General features: G+C 66.4%; 7 protein-coding genes across 7 annotated transcripts in view; 2 read left to right on the top strand and 5 right to left on the bottom strand.

Annotated features, from left to right (window-relative positions):
* Positions 1–220: 220 nt before the first annotated feature.
* CHLNCDRAFT_142426 (hypothetical protein) lies at positions 221–2403 on the bottom strand (the record flags this gene model as incomplete). The annotated part of the gene is made up of 5 exons (XM_005850142.1): positions 221–1710; positions 1859–1949; positions 2044–2095; positions 2195–2253; positions 2395–2403. 5 exons carry the CDS (start codon positions 2401–2403, stop codon positions 221–223), a joined length of 1701 nt encoding a protein of 566 aa, XP_005850204.1.
* A 1821-nt stretch (positions 2404–4224) lies between these two features.
* Positions 4225–5508, bottom strand: CHLNCDRAFT_142424 (hypothetical protein; the record flags this gene model as incomplete). The annotated part of the gene is made up of 4 exons (XM_005850141.1): positions 4225–4424; positions 4577–4703; positions 4928–5214; positions 5412–5508. The coding sequence occupies 4 exons, from the start codon at positions 5506–5508 to the stop codon at positions 4225–4227; spliced, it is 711 nt and encodes a 236-aa protein (XP_005850203.1).
* A 438-nt stretch (positions 5509–5946) lies between these two features.
* On the bottom strand, positions 5947–6914 carry CHLNCDRAFT_142423 (hypothetical protein; the record flags this gene model as incomplete). The annotated part of the gene is made up of 4 exons (XM_005850140.1): positions 5947–6194; positions 6317–6388; positions 6540–6681; positions 6798–6914. 4 exons carry the CDS (start codon positions 6912–6914, stop codon positions 5947–5949), a joined length of 579 nt encoding a protein of 192 aa, XP_005850202.1.
* Positions 6915–7364: 450 nt separating this feature from the next.
* CHLNCDRAFT_142422 (hypothetical protein) lies at positions 7365–10320 on the bottom strand (the record flags this gene model as incomplete). Its single annotated transcript, XM_005850139.1, has 10 exons — positions 7365–7508; positions 7618–7850; positions 7972–8029; positions 8520–8663; positions 9276–9366; positions 9461–9575; positions 9684–9778; positions 9855–9950; positions 10062–10131; positions 10269–10320. 10 exons carry the CDS (start codon positions 10318–10320, stop codon positions 7365–7367), a joined length of 1098 nt encoding a protein of 365 aa, XP_005850201.1.
* Positions 10321–11028: 708 nt separating this feature from the next.
* On the bottom strand, positions 11029–13474 carry CHLNCDRAFT_30197 (hypothetical protein). Its single transcript, XM_005850138.1, has 8 exons — positions 13337–13474; positions 13083–13190; positions 12776–12906; positions 12493–12598; positions 12169–12352; positions 11845–11996; positions 11573–11668; positions 11029–11352 (listed from the first exon to the last, which is right to left on the bottom strand). The coding sequence occupies exons 1-8, from the start codon at positions 13421–13423 to the stop codon at positions 11191–11193; spliced, it is 1026 nt and encodes a 341-aa protein (XP_005850200.1). The 5' UTR covers positions 13424–13474; the 3' UTR covers positions 11029–11190.
* Positions 13475–14699: 1225 nt separating this feature from the next.
* Positions 14700–20600, top strand: CHLNCDRAFT_142420 (hypothetical protein; the record flags this gene model as incomplete). The annotated part of the gene is made up of 13 exons (XM_005850394.1): positions 14700–14940; positions 15082–15749; positions 15882–15984; positions 16152–16807; positions 16961–17011; positions 17149–17290; positions 17487–17614; positions 17777–17861; positions 18022–18203; positions 18430–18579; positions 18834–19550; positions 19696–19869; positions 20007–20600. The coding sequence occupies 13 exons, from the start codon at positions 14700–14702 to the stop codon at positions 20598–20600; spliced, it is 3891 nt and encodes a 1296-aa protein (XP_005850456.1).
* Positions 20601–21019: 419 nt separating this feature from the next.
* Positions 21020–22599, top strand: part of CHLNCDRAFT_142419 (hypothetical protein) — a gene marked incomplete at both ends in the record, with an annotated part of 6494 nt that continues 4914 nt past the window's right edge. The window contains 5 exons of the mRNA XM_005850393.1: positions 21020–21186; positions 21293–21528; positions 21740–21867; positions 22071–22225; positions 22394–22538. Coding sequence (XP_005850455.1) covers positions 21020–21186; positions 21293–21528; positions 21740–21867; positions 22071–22225; positions 22394–22538 — 831 coding nt within the window. The remainder of the gene's footprint in view (positions 21187–21292; positions 21529–21739; positions 21868–22070; positions 22226–22393; positions 22539–22599) is intronic.

The following is a 22599-nucleotide window of genomic DNA, read 5'->3' as shown; positions in this document are numbered from 1 at the left end:
CGGGGCCAACCAGCAGCTAGGCGCGTCCACCGGCACCGCGACCTGAGCTTGTGCTAATCTTGCAGCCTTCTTTCTGGACTTACATTTCATCCTTTCTGGTCTGTGCTTCCTCCAGCAAGTGTACTAAGAATTGACTGTCTCAATCGGATGGCATTGAGTGTGAGAAACAGGTTACAACACCACGGCAATCGCAAAGAGGGCAGGCGTGGGCGCAGTGCGGTCACTCATCATCAAAGGTGATCTTGGTGCCAGTGCCCGGCTGCAGCAGCTGCTTCTGCTGCGCCTGCTGCCGCTTCTTGGCCTCCCAGCTGGGATGCAGAGGCTTGGCTGCTGCGGCACCCTTGCCGGGCACGCTCTGCCGCTGCTGTGAACCCCTGTGGTGGCTGCCGCTGCTGCCGCTGCTGCGCCCTTGCCGCTGCTGCTCTGGCTGCTTCTGCTGCCCTCCCTCATCATCAAACACGATCTTCTTGGCTGCCGCCGCCCCGCTTGAGATGCTCATCTGCAGCTTCTGCTTCTGCGCTTGCTTGGCGGCCCACGAGGGGTGCAGGGGCGCTGCATCTGCCACTGCCTTGCTCTGCTGCAGCGGCGCCACGCGGCTTGCGGCTGGCTTGTCGCGTTGCCGCTGCTGCTGCTCCTGCTGCAGGTGCTTGGCCGCGCGGCCAAACTGCATGGCCGCCAAGCGTTGCCTCGCCCGCTGCCCCAGCCGGTTCTTGGGTTTGGGAGGCGCCTTGCTCTTCTTCTGCTCCTGCTTTGCCTGCTGCTGCTGCTTGGGCAACAGCTGCTGCTGTTTGCCCTTCTGCTGGATGCCATTGGCAGCCTGGCCCTGCTGCCGCTTCCGGTTGGTGGTTGGAGGGCTGCCGCCCGCAGCATCGTCGTCGCTGCCGCTTTGAATGCTGTCATCCTCTCCCTCGCTGGCGCTGACCTGGCTCGCCACGTCCCTGCCCAACTGCTCTCCATCTTCTTCTTCCTCAGATCCGCCGCCGCCGCCGCTCTGCAGTGACTGTTCTTCATCGCTGTCAATCAGCCACCGCTCGTCGTCGCTGCCAGACTCAAACACACCAGAGTCGTCCTCGCTGTCGCTGCCGCCCTCGGCCGCGGCTGGCGGCGCCGAACGAGCGCCACGGGTGCCCAGCAGCTTTGCCAGCGCCCCCGCCGCCACATCATCCACCGCCGCCCCTGCTGCACGCTTGTTCTGCTTCTTCTGCTGCTGCTCCTCCTCCTCCTCCTCCTCGTGCTTCTTGCGCTTCTGGCTGCCTGGCTGCTTTGCAGCATGCCCGTCTCCAGCCTCTGCTGCTGTGCCACCTCCAGGGGCTGGCGCTGCTGCCGCTCTTGCTGCTGCCGCCGCCTCGCGCTGCGCCGCCTCCTCCTCCAACCGCTGCATCTCCTTCTGCACCTCGGCCAGCCGATCCTTGACCGCCTTGGCTCCCAGGATGCGGCCCTCTACCACCTGCTGCAGCGTCGCTTGGCTGCCGCCAGCGGCTGCGGCAGCAGCACCGCGCTGTTGCCCCTGAGGAGGGGCTGGCACGCCCGCATCCTGGGCCTCAACGGTCGGGCCTTGCTGCTGCTGCTGCAGCTGCTGCGGTGCTGGGGCCTGCAGCCCACATGCGCGGGCTGCCTGGGCTGCAAGCCGCTCCACATCGGCTGCCTTGGCAAGTGCAAGCTGGGCCTCCAGCTTCTGCACTCCCGCCTTGGCTGTAGCCGCAGCATCGCCTGCGACCAGGCAGAAGGAGAACTGGGTCTAAAACCAGGATCAGCTGCGCGGGGGAAGCTGCAGCAAACGAGCTGGCTCCCAAGCTCAAGGAGGCGGGTTGGGTGCGGCCGGTCCTCCGTGCAGCTTTTTCCTGCCAGGCAGGCTCACCGCTGGGGTCTCCCTTGGCCTGCTGGTCCTTGGCCTGCTTGATGCGGCGCAGTATCTTGCGCACCTCAAACTCCCTGGATTTTTTTATCTCCTGCACGCCAGCACGCACGCAGATGGCGCCTCTTGTCAGGGGACCCGGCCGTCGTTGCGGCAGCTGCCTGCCCCGCATGCCACCTGCTGCTTACCTTTTTGATCGTCTTCAGGTGGTGAAACGCCTTCTTCGCGAGCATCTGTTCCCTGCAGTGCACATCATGGGCAGGTGGGCTTAGGAGGCGGCAGCGGCGGCGGCTTCTTCTCCACCAAGCCACTCAGGGGCTACCGCTGGTTTGCACTCACTTGGGCTCCACCTTGAGCGGGCGCCTACCCTGGAAAGAGCCTCTGCGGCGCCCGGGAGCCTGCGCACATGGCACAGCATGCACCGTGCAGGCTTTAGATGAGCTGCCCTAACAGTTACATTGCTGTAGTTGTCTGATATAGGAAGTCCTCCGCTCGCTAGGCAGCCTCCTGCTCACCCCAGGGGGCTTGCGGCCGCCGACCTGCTTCATTGCGGCGTCACACCGGTCTGCACGCCTGGAGCTGAGTGCATTTATTATAACCGGATTAACAATGACACCGGGAGCCATGGCTCCGCCGCCAGCTACGCATAGCACGGCGCCGCAGGCGCGCAATCGAACGCGTGGTCTGCTCATTGGATCCAAACATTTGATCACTCAGAGAGCCAGTCACAGTTCTGGGGCTGTCTACATCCCCTTCCGCCTTCCCCCTTGAAACCTCGGGCTTCGCCCGCTGCCTCGGAGCCATGGGAGTCTCGAGCCGGCTGTTGTGCGCCCTCTCGGTGCTGTTGCTGGGCGCGGCGGGGGGCCTGGGACAGCCCGCAAGCACCCAACCTCTGATCGATGGCCTCAGCATCGGCGGCATGAGCGGGCTGGCCATGCTGCTCCAGCAGGCGGGGCTCCCAGTGCCGGAGGCTTTGGTGAGTAGAGGGTTGTCAGTGTGGCTGTACCCGTGTGCCCCTTCGTTCTTTGTTTCTCATGCGCAGCCAAAACATGCTGGGACCCCACCGTCTTCCTGGCTGCAGAGCCAAGCTGAGCAGCTGTTCGGCACTCTCGGGTCGATGAAGGGCACTGTGCAAGACATGTAAGCAGTAGGGAACCAGCGCAAGGATTGCCCAATGTTGTTGCGCATATGCACGGCAGAGGCTGCGCGGTAGGCAGGGCATGGAGATGGGGAGGCACCCTGCCCATGGATCCACTGCTGCCCGTTTCGTGCTCTGCTTGCAGGTTCTGCACCAAGCCGACAGTGACCAGGGGCGGCAAGGTGCCCAGCATCCTCTACGGCCCTCAGCTCAACATCACCATCAGCCCTGGCAACTGCTCCCTGGCCAAGGACGCGTCTCTCGGTGGCAAGAACATCACCTGCTTTGGGCCGTCGGTGTCCTACAGCAAGGTGCGCACACACTGGGGCAGCTGGTGGCTGTAATGGTTGGCCAGCTGCTCTTCTCATTCCTCTGCCCCTCGCCAACATTCTCGCCACCCCGGTGCAGGCCCCCATCAGTTTCGTGCCCAAGCACCATGCATCGGACGTGTTTGTGGATGGCTCCTGCGTGCTCAGCAAGCCCGTAGGGCCGCAGAAGGGCGTACAGGTGGAGGAGCTGTACCGTGCCGAGGACGACCTGGTGTTTGCCAGCCTGGACTGCTTCTTGGAGGCACTGAACTCGGGCGGCCTCGGCAGCATTTGGGGAAGCGGCGGAGGCGGCAGCGGCACCGGCGGCACCGCAGCCGCCTCTGCTGTGCCTCCCCTGCTGCATCGCTCAGGGAGTGATGCGGCTGCGACCGCGGCGGCGGCGCCAGCGGCGGCAGGCACCGAGGCAAAGCCAGACTCCCTGCAGGCGCTGCTGCAGCGGGCTGGGTGGCAGGTGCTGATGCAGCGAGCAGACACGGATGCGGCTGGCGCCGGCGCGCCGATGCCGGCGCCCTGAGTCTCTATCTCGCAGGGTGCAAGCTACATACCGAGAGCGGGCTAAACATAAGTTGGGTAGAAGAGGAAGGTGGCAAGTGATCATTCGTCATGAGAAAGAGGGCGTCATTCTTGTTGTTATCAAGCACTCATGAGAGAACAGGCTCAGGAAGGATTGAAGAGGCAAGCGCATCGTGAGAAATTGATCAGGGTCAGACAGACACATGTGCAGTTCACTCCTGACACACATCCAAGGCAGGTAGTTGGAAACAAAAAAATAGGTTCAGTGCAAGCTGAGAACGGGGGGCAGGCTAGTGAGCATTCGCACAGATAGTCTAGGTGGTCGAGGGCCGGCGGCTAAGAGCCTTGCCACTACAATGATGAGGCAAATCCAGTGGGCCAACCGGAGGTCAGCCCAGGAAGGCGGCGCCGCAGGTGCAGGTCTTCCTGTTGCCCATGCACACACCCTCAAAGCTGGGGTTCTGGCGAGCAAAGCTGGGCTGCGGCGGCGTGGCCAGCAGCGCCTGCTGCGCCGCCTTCCACTGCTCCGGGTGGGGCTGCAGCTGCTGGTAGAGCTTGAACAGGCGGATGGACTTGAGCGCGTCGCCCACTGCGGCGGCAGCAGCAACATAATCGGAACGACGGTCGGTGGCAGCATGACAGTCAGTGGGAGTTAGCAGTGCATGGAACTGGTGCCATGCATGTAGTGGCCCGTAGCCCCCCCAAACAGAAGGCAAACAGCCTCCTCCCGCCACAACCCACCCGCGTCGTGGCCGCCCACCGAGGTGTCCCAGTTGAGCAGCACCTTGGCCAAGTGGTCCTGCCCAAACACGCTCCATGACTTGTACTGGGTATTCCACACCCGGAACAGGCCCGTCAGGTCCATCATCTGCAGGTGGGCGATGGCAGGAAGGGGAGAAAGGTTGGGTGCCCAGCAGTGGCAGCGCGGGTCGCACAAATGTTGCACTTGAAACCAAAGGGCATGCGGGCGACAACATTGATGTCGCTGCATCAGCAGCAGCTGGCATGATTGCATGCGGCTGGCGGGCCCAGGGCACGAAGACGCCGCGCTGTTGGGCCAACAGGCAGCAGCCTAGCTGTCCCACACGCCACCCCCCAGCTTGCCTGCTCAAAGTGCTGCCCCTCCTTCAGGCCCAGCCACTGCACGTCCTTGGCGATGTTCTGGCCCACCAGGGTCGCGGTGCTGGGCAGGCACTGCTGCAGCAGGGCCACCGCCTGCGCCAGCGGCATGCCGTGCTGAGCCAGCAGCTGCGCGGTCAGCCCGGTCAGCGGGGTCAGGTAGGACACCACGGGCTGGTCGGGGCGCACGTAGAAGTTGCACAGCACGCGCTCGTGCTCATCCACCAGGGAAATCTGGCCCACCGAGCGCGAGTTGTGGTCTGCGGCAGCAGCACAAGAGGTTGGCCAGCGGCGAGCGGGCGGCGGCGGGGTCGGCGGCGGGGTCGGCACGGGAAGTGGTGGCTGGCTCCTGCTCGAGCTGCGAGTCGGTCTTGATCCCCGCCAGCCTGTTTTGCCCAGCGAAAGCCAGGGCAACCTCGCGGCACCCAAGCATGCGTTCTCCCTGCCTCCTGCCGACCTGTGCCGGTGGCCACACACTCCACATCGATGCAGTAGTAGCGGGCTGGCTGCATCCCCACGCTCTCCGCCCCCCAATAGCCCTGCCGGCCAGCCATGTTGAGGGAGGAGGAGACAGGGAACCTGTGATCAAACAGATGCAGAGAAGGGATGTTGCCAACACCCTGGTAGCTCCGTTCCGCCGCAGACAACCAGGCGCGCCGTGCATGCTGGGGCAGGTGCGTCGCCGAGGCGGCCAGTAGGCGGGCCACAGCTGAATGCTGTCCCAGGCGCCCTCACTGTTGTAAGTGTTAGAAATGTTTTACATTCGAGCTAACAACTAGGAAAGAATGGGCACAGGAGGGTGCAGCACTGTGTGGCAGGTTTGTTGACAGAGGGCCGTGACGCGCGTGAATGAAATGGGAATCGCTGGAAATAAAACAGGTGGGAAAGGTTCTGGGGTCCGACCAGGAGTTCAGAAGAGGATGGGGTTTCAAATGACAAAAAATCGTGTATCCGGACATGGTGTTGGTGGCAGGAATCACCTCTGCCTGTGCTCAGAACAGGGGGGTGTTGCCCTTCACCAGCTCCACCAGGAGCAGCGACGAGAAGCCGAGCATAGCCAGGCGGCCGTTGAGCAGCTCGGCGCTGGGGGTGAAGGGGCCAAACTTGCGGCTGGCGGGGCCCTCGCCGGTAAAGACGGCAGGGGCAAAGGATGCAAAGGTCATGGCCACCACGACGGCAAAGAAGGCCATGGTGGAGGCGCCGATGGGGTGCTGCACAAGCTCCTGGTCAACATACTTGCCTGCAATCAGGCGGACAGGGACAGGTCAAGGGGGAGTAACCAGAGGTAGGCATGCGACAGGAGCGGGCTGCGCCAGTGCCACTGCAGTGCAGGGCGACGGCGGCATCACGCGGTTCGCTCACCAGCGATCTGGCTCCACACGCTCTGGTTGGTGGTGAACTCAGTGGCCGCAGCAATCAACAGGCCCAGCATGGCTGCAAACAGATTGGGGCAGTGAATGAGTGGTTGAGCGAGTGAGTGGTGCTGATGCAGCGCATGGAGCAAAAAAAGACCGGCCAGCGCAGGGCAGCCATCCTGTGGCAAGGAGGGAGGCACCGCCGGTGCCGGCACACTGCATGGACCCACCTGCGCGGCCGTTGATGGCCTCCTGCTGCGCACCCAGGATGGAGAAGGACTCGGTAGCTACGGCACCGGCCGCAGGGGTTGCTCCCGAGGGAGAAGCGGCGACGGGCACCTCCACCACAGCGGGGTCCTCCACCTTGGCCTCCTGCACGTGCAGGCAGTCGAGAGTCACTCAGGGCGTGTTCTATGTGGAGCGCAAGCGAGTTCCACCAGTGGAACTTCCAGAAACGCGTTGGCTGGTCTGCCCGATGCCTCCCTCACCTCGGCTGCCCGAACCTCCAGACGGACGGCGCGCAGGGAAGAGCGGCTGCTGCTGGAGGCCTTGGCGAAGATGGCAGGCCCGGCGACGGCGCGGGCGGAGCAAAGAGCGGCCTGCATGGTGTTCTGCCTGGCTAGAATCGTCGCTGAGGAGGGGAGAATGGGGGTGGGGGGAGTGGGGAGCAGAAGGCGAAGGAAAGAGAGGAGAACTGTGGTGGAGCGTGGTGGTGGTGAGAGTTGAATGCCCGTCACCATCTTTCCTGCGCTCTGCCTGCTGAGGTTGCAGGCAGGCAGTCACATGTGACTTGGTCCTTGGGTCAGTGGGTCTTTAAATGCGGATTACAGTCAGGTCAGATTAATATGGAAAGGGTCATATAGCAAGGGCTGCATATGCATATTCAAGCCGCTGTCTGGTAGGTCAAAAGGGGGTGGAGGCAGAAAACAATGGAAAATTGCACTGCGGGGCATTGCTGGTCTCTGGGTCTGCTACTGTCTACCAATCTCGCCGCGGCGGGCGGTGTTGTTGGTGGGTGGGCACGCTACCCGTGGCGCAACTCTGGGGAATGCGCCTCAGATAAACTTGAAGGCGTTGGGGGATGCGGCGGCTGTTTTGGAGGTGACAAAGTTGGCAGTGACACTCTTGTAAGAAGCCAGCCCCTTGACGTACTGCAGGATGACCATACCACCGTTGCTGGTAATCACTCCCGCGTGGTGCTGCAGAGGAGGCAGGCAGCAATACCCAAGGGTGAGTTTGGTACGCAGCTGGTGCTCGCATGGTGGGAGTGCCGCTTACCCTTCCCCATAGCAAGCACCCCTAGCTCACCGCTGCGAGGCAGATGCGGGAGTTAGACCGGTAGGCAGCTGACGAGCCGTAGATGTTGCCGCCGGCGGAGAAGCAGTTCATGGGGCACACGGCGAAGGACTTGGTGACGGTGGCGTTGACGAGCAGGTTCTGGGCGTTCGTGCTGGCGCACGTCAGGTTGGCCACCGGCTTGAAGCGGTAGCTGTGACCCCACGAGCCATAGTTGGAGGATTTGATGGTGTTGGCAGTGGAGCCTGCAGATGGGTAGAGCAGTGGGTGGAGTTGTGTGACGCAGTGGAAATGTGGAACCGCGCAGAACAATGTGGCCAAGCAGCGGCAGCAAGCGCAGGTCAGATGGGCAGCAGGAGTGCGCACCCCTGTACGACTGCAGCCCGGGGAAGTCGTAGATCGTGATCAGGCCGCCGTCAGCGTTCTTCAAAACGCCCGCATGAATGGCAGCCAGGCAGATTCGAGTATCGCTTGTGAACGCTCCACTTCCATACACCTTTGCACTCATTCATTCATTCATTCATTCAGCACACAGCCCGGCCGCCTCTTGCTCGAGGGCGGCCCACTTTGGCCTGGGCAGCCCGGGCCGCCCTCCCCCCCGGGCGCATGTTCGGTGTTGGAGGGGTGTGCCCAGCGATAGGGGGCCCCTGAAGGCATGCGCCGAGGCCGGGAAGCGTGGTTCGGCGCTGCTGCACGCTTGGCGATTTGACCAGAACCACGTGCCGCCGAGCTGCGGGCGCAGTTTCCGGCCCACGGTCTACGGTCGCAGCCACGGGACTCGGCGGCACGGCGTTTGGGCCCAAGCTTGCTGCCGCCGCCGCCGTGCCCGGGGGGGCAGCGCGGCGGCGGCGGCGGCACGCTGCGACGCCCCCGTGCTGCCGAGCTGCGGCCGTAGTTTCCTGCCAGAAGCCCACGGCCACAGCCACGGGACTCGGCGGCACGGAGTTTCGGTCCACGGCTTGCTGCCGCCGCCGTCGCAGGGGTGCTGCCTGCGGCGGCGGCGGCACGGCGTTTGGGTCCACGGCTTGCTGCCGCTGCCGCCGCCGCAGGGGTGCTGCCTGCGGCGGCGGCGGTAGCGCACGTGGCAACCCCCCGCGTTTCCTTGCCTCCCATCCACCGGACCCCGTCCTGCGCTTCACTTTGTTTAGGGAGGGGCTGCTCACTGCTCATTGCTCATTGCTCATCGCACACTGCTCAACGCTCATTGCCCTATATCCCACCCAGCCGCAGGACTCCACTGCCGCCCGCGCCCCGCCCCATCTGGCCGCTTGCGCGCCCCATCCCCCCTCGATGGGGCCCGCCCACACCGGGGCCTCCCCCCTCCCGCCCACTGCTTTCTCAACGGCCCCGAGCCGGGGCTGCCCTCATTGCATACATAGTGCGCCTTTCCCTGCTTTTCTAGTGACCTAGCGTTCCGCACTGCCGTTTGGCCAGCCCATGCTCCCGTACCGTTGCGTTTCTCCCCAATGCGCCATGCCACTTTGCCAGTCATACACACGTTTCGATGCGTGCCCTGTCAGCTGCTTGCGTTGCATGTCGCCTTGCTCCACCCCTGTTTTATTGCTTTCTCTGCTTTCGCCCGGTTCCCGTCCCGTTTCGGCGGGGAGTCTATGTTGCAAGCTAGTTCTTGCTTTACCAGACTTTAAGCCCACACAAGCACAAGCAAGCACCGTGCCCCCCGCAGCCAGGCAGTTCTTGGGGCAGGCCACCGTGAGCTTGGTGCGGTTGTACAGCACGCCCTGCCCAACACCGACCACGTCGCTGCAAGGGGAGTGTAAAGCCGGGGCCTGATAAGTCGTATGGGCCAACAATCAACAGAGACAGGCAGCAAATATGCACACTTTTTCAAACTCACCGGGAGTAGTTGTTCTTGTCGCAGTCAATGCTGGGCTGCAGAGCTGGGCCGACAAACTTGATGGAGTGCGGCCAGGTGCCGTAGTTGTTAGACTTGATGGTGAACTTCGTGGACCCTGCAGGAGGAGCAGCAAACTTGCTTCTAGCTGTGAGCGGCCCAACCAACAAATTATTTACTTATGCAGATGCAGAAAGCCAACAAACAATCATCCCCATCAACCGACCTGTGTAGGAGGTGCGGCCCTTGGCATAGTATAGCGTGAACTGACCGCCAGTGTTTGTGATGGCACCGGCGTGGATGGCCGAAAGGCAGATGCGGCTGCAGCAAGGCAGGCAACAGGTTGAGCAGGTGGGGCACAGCTGCATGGCTGGCCGCAGAAACCAACTTTTCCTACCTGTCGTGTGTGTAGGTCCCCGTGCCATAAATCGTGCCTCCGGCAGCCTTGCAGTTGGCAGGGCACTTGACTGTGGCTTTCGTCGTGATGCGGTTCCTGCAGCGCGCAATACGGTGTGGTTGGTTGTTGTTTGCTGGTTCTGGCAGCTGCAGCGTCTGCAACACATGATGTGCGGAAGGCTTCCGAAGCGAGTCGCCAAGCACTCACACAGTCACAAGGTCTGCGTTGGTGCGGCCGCAATCAAGCTGGATCACGGTAGCGGCTTCCACGGCACAGCCTGCAGACGCAACAGATATTACGCAGTGTGGGTGCTGCATGTCAGCAGCGAACCACCCTGCTGGGCAGGCTGGCAACTCTCCGGTTTTCAACAGCGCCAGCAGATGTAGCTGTGCTGGGAGGCGGCAAGCCACCTACCGAGGGCCAGCAGGAGCAGCAGCGCTGCGGATGAGCGGAGGAGCCGCGACATGTTGTCTGCCAGTGGTCTAGGTGTGGACGCCTGCAACAGGGGGTAGCAGCACTCCGCGTGAGCACTGCTGGCGCCAGCGGTGGTGGCGGCGGCCGGCGGGACGCGGGGGGCCGCGTGGGTGGCAACCCTCCGACACTCTTCGCTGCATATCTAAGCATCAGCGCAGCACAGAGCAGGATGGGGCCCACGGAGGCCCCCCCGCATCTGCATCTGACGGGCTGAGTTTTGCAGGAAGTCACCGCTGCAGTCCGTCTGCCCCCTCCATCCACTATGCACTCGTCCGATGTCACCCCTGGGCCCCCACCTACCGCTGCAAGCGAGCATACAACGCATGCGCATGCTGGGCACCCACCTGGTACTGCGGGTTGCAGCAGGTGGCCTTGCAGCTGCAAGTGTGGTGTACAGAGGGCGGGAGCCAAGAAATGGAGGAGGAGGCGCCCCTCGCCCTTCTTATAGCTTTCCCGCCAAAGGGGACCTGCTGTGTAGCTTCCGTGCCAGGACTGCGGCGCGAAGCTGGGAGGTGCAGCTGCCGGGGGAGGATGAGATCCCTTTCCAAAACAAGCGCGCAGAGCTAGCCTGCGCCCATCCGCTGCCGCCGCCCCCTGCCGCCGCCCCCGCCTGCGCCCCACCCAGCTGCTGAACACCGAGGGAGGGAGGCACTGGCCACGCCCACATCAATGATAGCACACGCCTCTCATGTGGTAGGTAGGTAAAGGGGAGTCACTCCAAGAAAAAACAAAATGTACAGAGCGTGCAGAAATGCCGGGTGCCGCATCCGACGACGCGGCAGTTGCCATACCATACCGATGCACAAAAAAAGGCCGACAGCTGCTTCGTTCGATCCAGCGACGCAACTAGTGCTGCGCCACCTCAGCAGCCAATGACGCAGCCCGGCTTGCTGGTGGGGGTCTCCCGCGGCGGCACCTCGGAGTGGTGCGCCGCCTCCGCCACCAGCGGATTGACCTCTGGCTTCAGCGGGCGGCTCATGTTCTGGGTCACCACCTCCACAGGGTCTGCGCCCTCGTGGATCACCTGCAGCAGGGCAAGGCAGGGTGGGGAGACGTCCGGGAAGGCAGGTCGATGGCCAAGAGGCGAACAAGAGGCGGGGTGGTGGTGGCACGGGGGAGAGCCGGCACGGCCCGGTTCCCCTCCTGCTGCTGACACTACCCACGCTCACTCCCTGGCACGGTACGATGCCTGCGTGGCGGCAGCAGCCAGCTGGGCCGCCCACCAAGCCCCTGCCCCCACGTACCCTGTAAATGCCCGTGATGACGGGGCACTCGATGCCCTGCTTCTGCGCCAGGTGGTGCGCGCTGCGTGACGTCAGCACACCCTCCGCCACCGCGCCCTGCAGCAGCCGGGCGCACGCACGCCGCACAGCGCCAGCCAGCAGCATGAGCAAGCCTCGCCAGGGCCCGGCACCTGTTTGTATGCCCCAACGCATTGGCAATCCCTGCCAGCTGCCCCTTCCACCCCTTCAACGCACCCCACCCTGCCGACACACCCACACACACCCAGCCCCACCTTCATGGTGGCTGTGATGTCCTCCAGCTTCTCCCCCTTGCCCAGCCGCACACCCACGGTGCGGTTGCGAGATAGGTCCCCCGTGCACGTCAGCACAATGTCGCCCACACCCGCCAGCCCCGCCAGCGTCAGCGGGCTGGCGCCAGACCCAACTGCACCCAGGGTAACACACACCGGCAGGCCGAGCATCACTCAAGCTGGCGATTGCTCGAGCTGGAGCGCTCGCATGCTTCAAATGATACAGCACGGCACAGCACAGCACAGCAGCACCACATCTTATCTTGCCACCGGCCCGCTTCTCGCCACCTCGCACCAACACCCCACCTGCCAGGCGCGTAATTTCGTCGAGGCCGCGCGTGATGAGCGCGGCACGCCCGTTGGAGCCAAAGCCAAGCCCGTCGCTGATGCCACAGGCAATGGCCAGCACGTTCTTCAGCGCGCCGCCCAGCTCCACCCCCGTCACGTCGTGGGTGCGGTAGCAGCGGAAGCGTGGGGAAGACATCAGCTCCTGCAGCCCAGAGAGACAGGTGCCAGGGAGTTTTGGGGCAGGCGAAGGTGGTGGGCAGCCAGGCGCAGCAGGACAGCCCTGAGACACCTGCGACACCCAGCCGTGAAGCGTGCAGGCGTGGCGGCGGGCCGTGCCCACACCTGCACGCGCTGCGCCACCGCGTCATCCTCGCTGGCAATGGTGACGGCGGTGGGGTTCTCCTTGGCCACTTCCGCCGCAAATGAAGGGCCGCTCAGGTAGGCCAGCCTGGGGGGGCAGCCAGCGCAGGCAGCTTTGCTTCCACAGCCACAGAGCAGGCAAACGGCAGGGTTCCAGGCGGGCGGCAGACGGTTCTTGCCACCGCTGCTTCAGATACCAAATAGAGTACCAAATAGAGTACCGGGCCAGATCAGGGGGTCCACCCACACTGGCCGCCTGGCCCACCTGCTGTGCAGGTGCGGGGGCAGCACGCGCTTCAGGATGTGGTTGGGCGTCTCCAGGGTGTCGTTGAGGATGCCCTTGGTGCAGCTGACCAGGATGGCATCCCCCCGCACAGCATCCACAACCTGGCTGACCTGCAGCGGCGCGCAGCAAGGCAACGGTTCTGCCGGACAACATGGCTGGCAGCACGCATGCTTTGCACAGTGTGATGCGGAAGTCCCGGCCCTCCGGTCTTGGCACAGCAATGCGGGACAGGGGATGGACAATCACCGCTGCGGTAGGTTCCCCCCCACCCACCCCACCCACCCACCATGCGCTCCACAAAGGGTGTGGGAATGACGAGGAGCAGGATCTCGCCATGCGCCGCCACCTGCTTGATGTCGTTGGAGGCGCGCAGCGACTCGGGCAGCGGGAAGCCCTGCACAGCGGAGACAGGTAGCAGGGGAGGGGTGTAGTGGGGGTGTGGCTGGAGGGTGGAGCAGGCGGCAGGCCGTTGCATGCAGTCACGTGGCCGCCAGTCCACACGCACGCCCCTCCCCGCCCGCACGCCACGCCGCCACACACCGGCAGGAAGGTCTTGTTCTCGTGCTCCTCGTTGATCTGGCGCGCCACCCGCTCCTCCAGCGCCCACAGCAGCACACCATGGCCCATGCGCGCCGCGTGCAGCGCCAGCGCCGTGCCCCACGCGCCGCCGCCCAGCACGCCAATCTTGGTGCGCTCGCTGCTCAGCCCGCTGCCGTCGGGGGCGGCCGTCGCCATGGCGCCTGCTGCTGCTGCCGTTGCTGTGTTGCCCAAGTTGGGGGCGCTTGCAGCCTGCAAGCGGCGGGACAAGCATGGACAGCGTACGTATGGGTGGTCCCATGATGCTGACAGCGGTCCCTGGTGCAGGTGGGGTTGACCAAAGGGGATGCAAGAAACGAGTGCGGGCTCAGTCAAGGTGAGAAGTGCAGAAGCTCCCGGTGGATCAGCTTTAGAGTCGGCGTCATGTGCAGGCCGGGCGACGCTGCCACCAGCGCCAGGGGTGCAGGCGCCATCCCTCCGCCCCGCCAGGCCGCCGCCTGCCCATTGCTGTAGGGCCCGGAAAAAATAGCGAGGCGCGTGGCTCGTGCGCTGCGCTGACCGTGGGCCCGCACCCCGCGGCCAGGCCTGGAAGGCACTGAGCCGGTGGGGGGGTGTCTGTGCGCTTGCGACAGCCGACGCCAACAGCTTGCAGCCCAGCGGGGGTTCGCACAGTGGGCATCGAGGGCGGCAGCCACGGCAGCGCGGGGGACAGGGACGGACGCCTGCAGCCCTCATGGAGCTGACCGCAGCTGGCAGCCAAGGGTGCCACCCGCGTGGCAGGCCGCATAAACCCGGCTCAGACCTTTTACTAAAACATCACTTCCACCCAGGGATGCAATGCAGAGGGGGATGCATGCAGGGAATGAACAGGCAATGCCGGGGATTTTGCCGCGGTGGGCGGCGGTGTTGGCGTTGCAACACCCCCGCTGCCCCAGATTGCACGGTGCATGGCCCACAGCCTAACGGCCATATCGGTTGAACGCTGAACAGGCTTGCAGGCGCAAAACGGGCGAAACAGGGCAGATCGACAAGCTAGCGCGTTGGTGCAGGCCCGCTGGAGCTCACGCAGGGTGCGAGGGACGATCACAAACGCAGCGGATGTCCACCGGAACTCGAGAACGCCTGCTAGGTTGTTTGCGGTGGCCTGCGGTTCTCAAGTGTCGGTGAGCGGCGCGGTGCACGCTCCAGAGGTGGATGGATCACTGCCACTTGCTCAATTGTGGCCATAGAGGCGGGTTTGGGCGGTCTTGCAGATTCGTGCCAGCGAGGCAAAGTGGCTTCGAAAGTGGCAGCCACCCGCAGCTCGGCCCGCGTCCATCCATTATCTGCGCGCTGCCCTGCGCTGCTGGCTGATCGCTGTGTGGCCATGGGCACGCAGTTGGAGCCGGAGTGTGTGCTCGACTCGGACGAGGAGCCGTGCCTAGCAGCAGGCGCCCTCAGCCGCTACGTGCGAGTCGCAGAGGAGGAGGAGGAGGCCGTGCTGAGCGATGGGGAGCCGGCCTGGGTGGCACCAGCACAGTGGGCAGAGCCCGAGCCCGCCGCCTTGCGGCAGCTCAACGCGCTGCTGCCGCCTAGCACGCTGCAGCAGCAGCTGGCTGCGCAGGGCAGTAAGGCTTTCTCCAGGTCATTAGCCTCCAAGCCTGCATTCTCCAGGGCCAGCAGCAGCACCAGCAGCGCTAGCAGAGCATCCAGTTTTCGGCGGCCGATGAAGACGGCTGCAGCGGCTGACGCCGACCGTGCCGCCGCAGAGCGCGCCGCCACCCAGGCAGCGGAGCTGTCGGGGGCGCTGGAAGCAGTGGGCAACGATCCTTCAGGGGTGACACAGCTGCGCGACGCTGGCACCGGGCTGCTAGAGCAGCAGCCGTGCCGGTCAGCAGCAGCGGCGGCGGGACGAGCCCCTGGCGGCGCCTCGGCATCGTTCCTGAATCGCAGGGTGCTGCCCCGGGTGCCCAGCCGTGTAGAGGAGCTGCGACAGAAGCTGCAGGGATGCCCTGCCGCAGTGGCAGCAGCAGCAGCAGGAGATGAGGAGGGCGATGCAGATGATGAGCTTGAGCCGGCCACCGCCAGCGCTGCTGAGCCACGGCCCGCCGCACCCCGCCAGCCACCGCGGCAGCAGCAGCAGCAGCACCAGCAGTGGAGGCCCCCGCCGCTGCCTGCATTGGCTTGCGCCACCTTTACCGTCTGCCCTGCTGAGGCGGCAAAGCCCGAGCCAGGCCTGGCCCATCCCCCGGCAGCAGCAGCCCCGGCAGCCACCTTCCACCGCACCGCTGATGGCCTGAATGTTGTGCGACTCAATAGGCAGACCCACTCAAACGCCGCGGAGGCGGCAGGCGGCAGCGGCAGCGGCAAGGCCAAGGGCAGGACGGACAATGTGAACAGCGGGTGGGGCAACAACTTTGTGCGCATCGATCTCAAGGTGGGGGCAGCATGCATCCTGTGGCGAGCTACTAGTTGGGGCCCAGAGCTGCGGTGCAAGATGCAAACTGCTGTGGCGCGCTGCCCGGCCAAGAGTGTGCGCCTGCCTGCCTCCCCGCCTGCCCACCTGCAGAAGGGGCGCGGCAGCACCAAGTTTGGCACCAAGTACGGCACCAAGTATGGCGGCAAGAAGCGCCATGGAGGCAGGGGCGGCAGGGGGGGCAGCAGATGGCAGGGTGAGTGCTGCTGCGGGCTGGCTCGCTGCCTGGCTGCCGCTTGGGGCCTGCCTGCGGGGCGGCCAGCCTTGCGGCTTGAGGCACCACCAATGCGAGCCATCCATGTGGCCATGCCGCCGCCCACGTGCCCCAGCCCACCCCTGCGCCATGCCGCCGCCGCCGTGCAGTGCCACGCATGCGCCAGGTGGGCGATGGCGCCGACTATCTGGAGGGCTGGCAGGGCAGCCGCATGCGCTGCTACAAGTGCGGCGGCACCGGTCACTTTGCCAAGGACTGCACCGCGGAGCAGCAGGCGCAGGCAGACACGGGGGCTCTGTGCAGCGCCAGCAGCGGCGAGGAGGGGCAGGCGGGCGGCCAGCGCGGCAGCGCCGCAAGGACCGCGCGCCATGCAGCAGCAGCTCTTCCTCAGGGGCAGCCCTGGCTGCCTGGCCAGGCAGGCAGCGCGCCGGGTGCAGCAGCAGCAGCCGCCTCCACCGCGGCCGCCGGCCCCGCCGCCAACAGCCAGCGGGTGGCTTCAGCGGCCAGCCTGCCGCCGCCGCCTGCAGACCCTGCGGGGCAGTACGCCGAGGTACTGGCGGATGCCAGCGAGGAGGCGCTGACGGGCGTGCTGCGCGGCGTGTTTGGCCACCCCGCCTTCCGCGGCCTGCAGCTGGCCAGCGTGCAGCGGCTGCTGGGCGGGGAGAGCCTGCTGGCCATCATGCCCACAGGCATGGGCAAGAGCCTGTGCTACCAGCTGCCCGCGGTGCTGCTGCCGGGGCTGACCCTGGTGGTATCCCCCCTCATCGCGCTCATGCACGACCAAGCCGCCTCGGTGCCGCCACCGGTGCGTGGGCGGGGATGGACGGTGTGCCTGCTGCCGCCCGCGAGCGGCGCGCCACTCTGCGGCGCTGCCGTGCTGCCGTGCGTGCTCTCGTTCCCTGCTGCGAAGCATTATAGCTGACAGGGGCTGGCTTCTGTGCTGCCACGCTGTGTGCAGCTGACTGCAGCGGTGCTGTGGTCGGGGCAGAGCCGGGCGGATGCGCTGCAGGTGGGCTGGGGCAACGGCGGCGGCGTGCCCGCGTGTACATGTGGGCGGGTGGGGCCAGGAGGCGGAGCAACAACAACAACAGATATCGGCAGCCAGCTGACGCCTTGTGGCTGGCTGACACCTGGCTGGCTGCGCAGGTGCTGGCCGATGTGGCTGGCGGCCGCATCAAGGTGCTGTTTGTCAGCCCCGAGCGCCTGAACAACCCGCACCTGCTGGAGGCGCTGCGGCCGCGCATGCCGCTGCCGCTGGTGGTGGTGGATGAGGCGCACTGCGTGGCAGGTGGGCGAGGGGCAGGCAGGGAGGCATGGCGGCTGGTGCGGGGAAGGGGCTGGGTGCGAGGCGGGATGGCACTGGGGAGAGCGTCAGCGGGGCAGCATGCGCCCCCAGCTGCTGCATGTTGCCAGCCTTCTCCTTGGCGCCGCCGCTGCTGCCGCCGCCTGCTGCCCATCTCCATCCCCACCCGCCTCCCCTGCAGAGTGGGGCCACTCCTTCCGCCCTGCCTACTTCCGCCTGGGCGCCGCGCTGGCCAGCGGCGTGCAGGCGCAGCGCATCCTGGCGCTCACCGCCACCGCTACCCGCGCCACAGAGGCAGCTATCCGGCAGGTGAGCTGCAGCTGGCGGGGGCGGCTGGCTGGCTGCGCCCGGGGCTGGGCTGCGGCCAGGCTGGCGGGGCTTGTGGCCCAAAGGTGGCAGGCGAGCAGGCACCGGCACGTGTGGAACAGGAGCATTCCACCCTCCCATCTCCTCCTCTGCTGGCCCCCACAGGTGCTGCGCATCCCGGCGGAGAGCGTGCTGCGGGACACCGCCGTGCGCCAGAACCTGCGCCTGCAAGTGCTGCGCACCGCGGGAGGTAGGCAAGGGAGGGCGCGGCAGGGCGCCGCTGGCAGGGCCGATGGCGGTGTCTGGGGTGCGTGGACACGCCTGCAGACGCCGCCAGGCGCGTGTGCCTGCCACCACCCACGCCCCGCCTGCCACCACCCACGCCTCCCCTGCGTCCGCCCGCCCCGCAGGCGGCTCCAGCCAATCCAGCCGCGACCGCATCTGCGGCCTGCTCACCGGCAGCGGCCCGCTGGCGGCCTGCCGCTCCGCCATTGTGTACGTCGCCTTCAAGGAGGACGCCAACCAGCTGGCACGCCTGCTGGGGGCGCGCGGCATCAGCGCCCGCGCCTACCACGCCGGCAAGGACTACCGGGTGCGGGGCGCATGCACGCATGCCTGCCTGCCTGCCTGCCTGCCTGGAGGGGGAGCTGGGCCTGGGGTGGGGGCGTGAGGGAGGGAGGCTGGGGTGGGGAGGGTGGCCCTGCCGCTCAGCCAGGTGCCGCAAATCTGGTGGCCGGCACAGTGTGGCACGTTCTGGTGTGCTGGTTGCGCCCACTGGCGCTGCGCCTCCCCCTGCCCCCTGCCCCCTCCGCCCGCAGGAGCGGTCTGCTGTGGAGTGTGACTTTGCCGGCGGGCGGGTGCGTGTGGTGGTGGCCACGGTAGCCTTTGGCATGGGCATCAACCTGGCGCGCGTGTCAGCGGTGGTGCACGCCACACTGCCGCGCAGCCTGGAAGAGTATGTGCAGCAGGTGGGCGGGGCGGGGTGGTGGTGGGGCAGGTGCGTATATGTGCTGCGTATGTGTGTTGTGGTGGCGGTGGTATGTATGCGGAGCATGTGCGTGAGGATGGGTGCAGGCCCAGCGCGGTGAGCAGAGGAGTGGCGTGTGTGCCTGCTGGTCTCCGTGCCCGCCTGTGCACCAGTCGCTGTCCCTCCCCGATGCCCTGCCTCCCTCTCCTCATTCCCGCCGCCGACTCCTGCCTGTGCTGCGCCCGCCCGCGGCAGGTGGGGCGCGCGGGGCGCGACGGCGGCGAGGCACGGTGCGTGGCACTGCTGGACGACGCCGACTTTGTGCGCCTTCGCTCGCTGGCGTTCAGCGGAGTGCTGGACCTGGCTGCCGTGCGCGGCTTCCTTGAGGCTGTCTTCTCGCCCGTGGCGGAGGGGGAGCAGCGGCGCAGGCAGGGGGGCAAGAAGGCGGCAGCGGCGGCGGCCAAGAAGGCGGCGGTGGCAAAGAAAGGGGCGGCCGCGGCGGCAGCTTGCTCCGCCGGCAAGGGCAGGGGCAGGAAGCGAAAGGCCGCCATGGATGCCGGCTCGGAGGAGGAGGAGGGAGAGGAGGAGGAGGACGGAGAGAAGGCAGCAGCAGAGGCAGGAGCAGATGCGGATGCAGAGGCAGAGGCGCTGCCAGGCAGCAGTGATGCAACAGAGGAGCCTCCAGGCGAGGGCGAGGAGAGCGGGCAGCAGGTCGCCGCGGCGGCGGCGGCGGCGGCAGCGGCAGCGGCAGCGGCCGGGCCGCCGCCGCGGCGTCGGTTTGGCGTGCTGGCCATGAAGCGCCTGGCTGCTGAGCTGGACATGCGTGAGGACAGCATGGAGAGCGTGCTTTCCTACCTGGAGGCGGACGCGGCGCCCTGCCTCCGCATGCTGCCCGCCACTGCTCTGTCGGTCAAGGTCTGCTTCTACTCGGCAGCTGCCGAGCAGCTGGCGGTGCAGTACCCGGTGGTCCAGGTGGGTGGGCACCTGCCCTCAACAGCCACCACCCTTCCATCACATGCACTCTGCGCCGCATCTCTGCCGGCACGGCACCCGCCGTACTTGGCCCTTCTGCCGTTGTTCTACCACCCCCAACTTCCTGCGCTGCCCCTCTCTGCAGTCTGTGCTGGATTCGTGCCCCAACCCGCGCAACGGCGTGTACAGCGTGCCCGCCGCCAGGCTGGCGGCGGCGGCGCAGCAGGCGCCGGGCCTGGTGCTGCAGCAGCTGCGCGGCATGGCGGCGGGCAGCCTCATCAGCTTTGAGCTGTCGCGGGAGGAAGGGCCTGCCTACGAGGTGCGCAGCGGGACACGAGGGGGTTGGGGCGTTGATGGAAGTGCCCCCGGCTGGTGGGTGGCTGCTTGCAAAGCAGCCAGCGGGGCGCTCGGTGGCTCACTCCCCCCGCGCCTCCCCTGCCTGCACCCTCCCCCCAGATCCTGCACACCCCTGCTGACCTGGACGGCCTGGCGGAGCGGGTGCACGCCCGGCTGGCGGCGGTGCTGTCGTGCCAGGTGGAGCGCCTGGATGTATCGTACCGCGCCCTGATGGCGGCGGTACAGGCTGGCCAGGCGGCGATGGGCGGCGCGGAGGAGCAGCAGGCGGCGCAGGAGGCGGCTCTGCGGCAGGCATTGGAGCGATACTTTGATGAGGGGCAGGCTGGAGGCGGCAGCGGTGATGGCGGCAGTGCGCCGCCAAACAGCAGTGCGGCATTGGAGGGGGCAGCGGCTCCGGGTGGACAGCCCCACACGGCGGCGGCTCTGCTGCTGGACACGGCGGGGCTGCCGCTGAAGCGTGCGGAGCCAGCGCTGCTGGGCGCGGCGCGGGCGGTGCTGCGGCGCAACCGGGAGCAGGCGGGGCCGGAGCTGTCTGGGCGCGCCCTGGCCCGCATCTTGCACGGCGTGGGCAGCCCCGCCTTCCCGCCTGACCCCTGGGGCAAGCGCATGGGCGCATTCTGGGGCAGCCAGATGCACGTGGACTTTGCGGCGGTGCTCAAAGCGGCGGAGATTGTGACTCGGGATGATGCCTGACGGCCCTGGCGCCGCCCGTGCCCGCTGGCCTGCTGCTTGCACGGCGCTGGGAGCTGCCCATCTGCTCTCATTGCGGGCAGCCTGCATCTCTTGTGGGCTTGGGATGTGTAAGAGAAGCTCAGGATGAAAGGTTGGACCGTTTCCAGATATGTCATGCGCGCCCACCCGGCGCCACCCCGCCATGACCAACCACCTGACGTGGCACGAGATGCTCCCTCGGCCATCGCCTTCTCACTGGGTGCGTGCATCGAGGGCTATTACAGCAGCGCACCCCCCTGGACATCGACCACCCCAGCCTGCGGGGCCCCATGCTCCGCTGCAGCCAGGGCTCCCGTGCCTGAGGCCCTGATTGACGCGGGCGATCAGAGACTGGCTGCCAGCCTTTCCGAAGCCTGCAGCAGAAGGCTTGACCACCAAACATGACAGCCCCCAGTGGGGTAGGAGTCGGCCCTCTGTTGGCGCTGCTGACCCCCAAGAACAAACGTCGAGCCCTGGGAGTGCTGGCCCTGGCGGCGGCAGCATCCTATGGCGCTTCCCAGTATGCGGCGCAGCAGCGGCGGCGCCAGCGGCGCCAGCAGGAGAAGAGGTACGGCCGCAGCAGCTGCCTCAACTGCAGCCATCGGTGGCATTACAACACTGTTGGCCTTCTCCGCTGCTCTTGACCGCTGCCCAAACCCTGCTGCTCTTTCCAGGCGGGGCGGTGCACCGGACGGCGCCGGGCGCAGCCGCCGCGGCTCTGGCGGCGGCGGCAAGGCGCTCAAGGAGCTGCTGCCGCTGCTGCTGCGCGTGGCTGGGCGCAAGGTGCTGGTCATTGCGCTGCTGGCGGTGGCCCGCACCGCGCTATCCAACCGCCTGGCCCGCCTCCAGGGCTACCTGTTCCGCGCCGCCTTCCTGCGCCGCGTGCCGCTGTTCATGCGCAACCTGGCGGGTGCGTGGCGGCAGCCTGCTGCCGCGCTGGCTGGCTGATGTGTCCTGCGCCGCCACCTGTGGCAGCCGAGCCATGCGGTACAGCAATTGTTGAGGAGCCCGCTGCTTGGTTGCTTGAGGCGAACACCCTGCCGCTCCGACAGCGCACCCTGCCGTGCCGTGCCTGCCCTGACCTGCCCTGCCGCTTGTGCACCTCCCCTGCCTCCCTGCAGAGAACCTGGCGCTGTGCGGCGTGGCTGCGGCCCTGGAGGCCACCAACCGCAGCTGGGTGTCGCACATGGAGCTGCAGTGGCGCCGCCTGCTCACAGACCGCCTGCACGGCACCTACTTTGCGGACATGGTGGGTGGGGGGCGGGAGAACCTGAGCTGGAAAGCTTTCCTGAGCGGCCCTCGGGAGCGTACTCCCAACCTCCCACTTCCCTGCCCTCCCTGCCTGCTGCCCCTGCCTCTCCTCGTGTTCCTCCCCCACGCTGCTCAACTTCCTCCTCCCCGCCCCGCTGCTCCCCTCCCCCTCGCCGCACCACCGCCACCCACCCGCCGCAGACCTACTACAAGCTGAGCTATGTGGACCGCCGCATCGACACCCCCGAGCAGCGCATGTGCGAGGATGTGCCCAAGCTGGCGGCGGGGCTGAGCGACCTGACTCGGGAGCTGGTGGCGGCGACTGTGGATGCAGCCTTCTATGCCTACCAGCTGAGGTGGGTTGTGGTGTGGTGTGGGGGTGGTGGCATCCAACTGGGGGTGGGGGCGGTGCGTGCGGGAGTTGGATGGGGGTGCAGCAGCCTTGGCAGCGGGATGCTAGACCCTTGGTGCTGTGCCTGTACCGCGCTGTACCTGCCTTCCCCCCTGCACGTCTTGTGCTGCAGGCAGTACAGCGGTACGCACCGCTACACCGCCGCCATCCTGGCCTACGTGTTTGGCGTGGGCAGCTTCATGGCCGTTGTCTCCCCCAACTTTGGGGGCCTGTTCAAGCGGCAGCAGGCGCTGGAGGGCACGCACCGCGCGCTGCAGGTGGGAGCGGAGGGAGGGTTCGGACTGTGGGCGCGTGTGGGTGGTGGGGGTGTCCTCCCTG

Source organism: Chlorella variabilis (assembly GCF_000147415.1).
Source record: "Chlorella variabilis unplaced genomic scaffold CHLNCscaffold_4, whole genome shotgun sequence".
Classification (NCBI taxonomy): Eukaryota; Viridiplantae; Chlorophyta; class Trebouxiophyceae; order Chlorellales; family Chlorellaceae; genus Chlorella; species Chlorella variabilis.
Note: the sequence above shows the minus strand (reverse complement) of the source record. Positions and strands in the feature narration are given on the sequence as shown.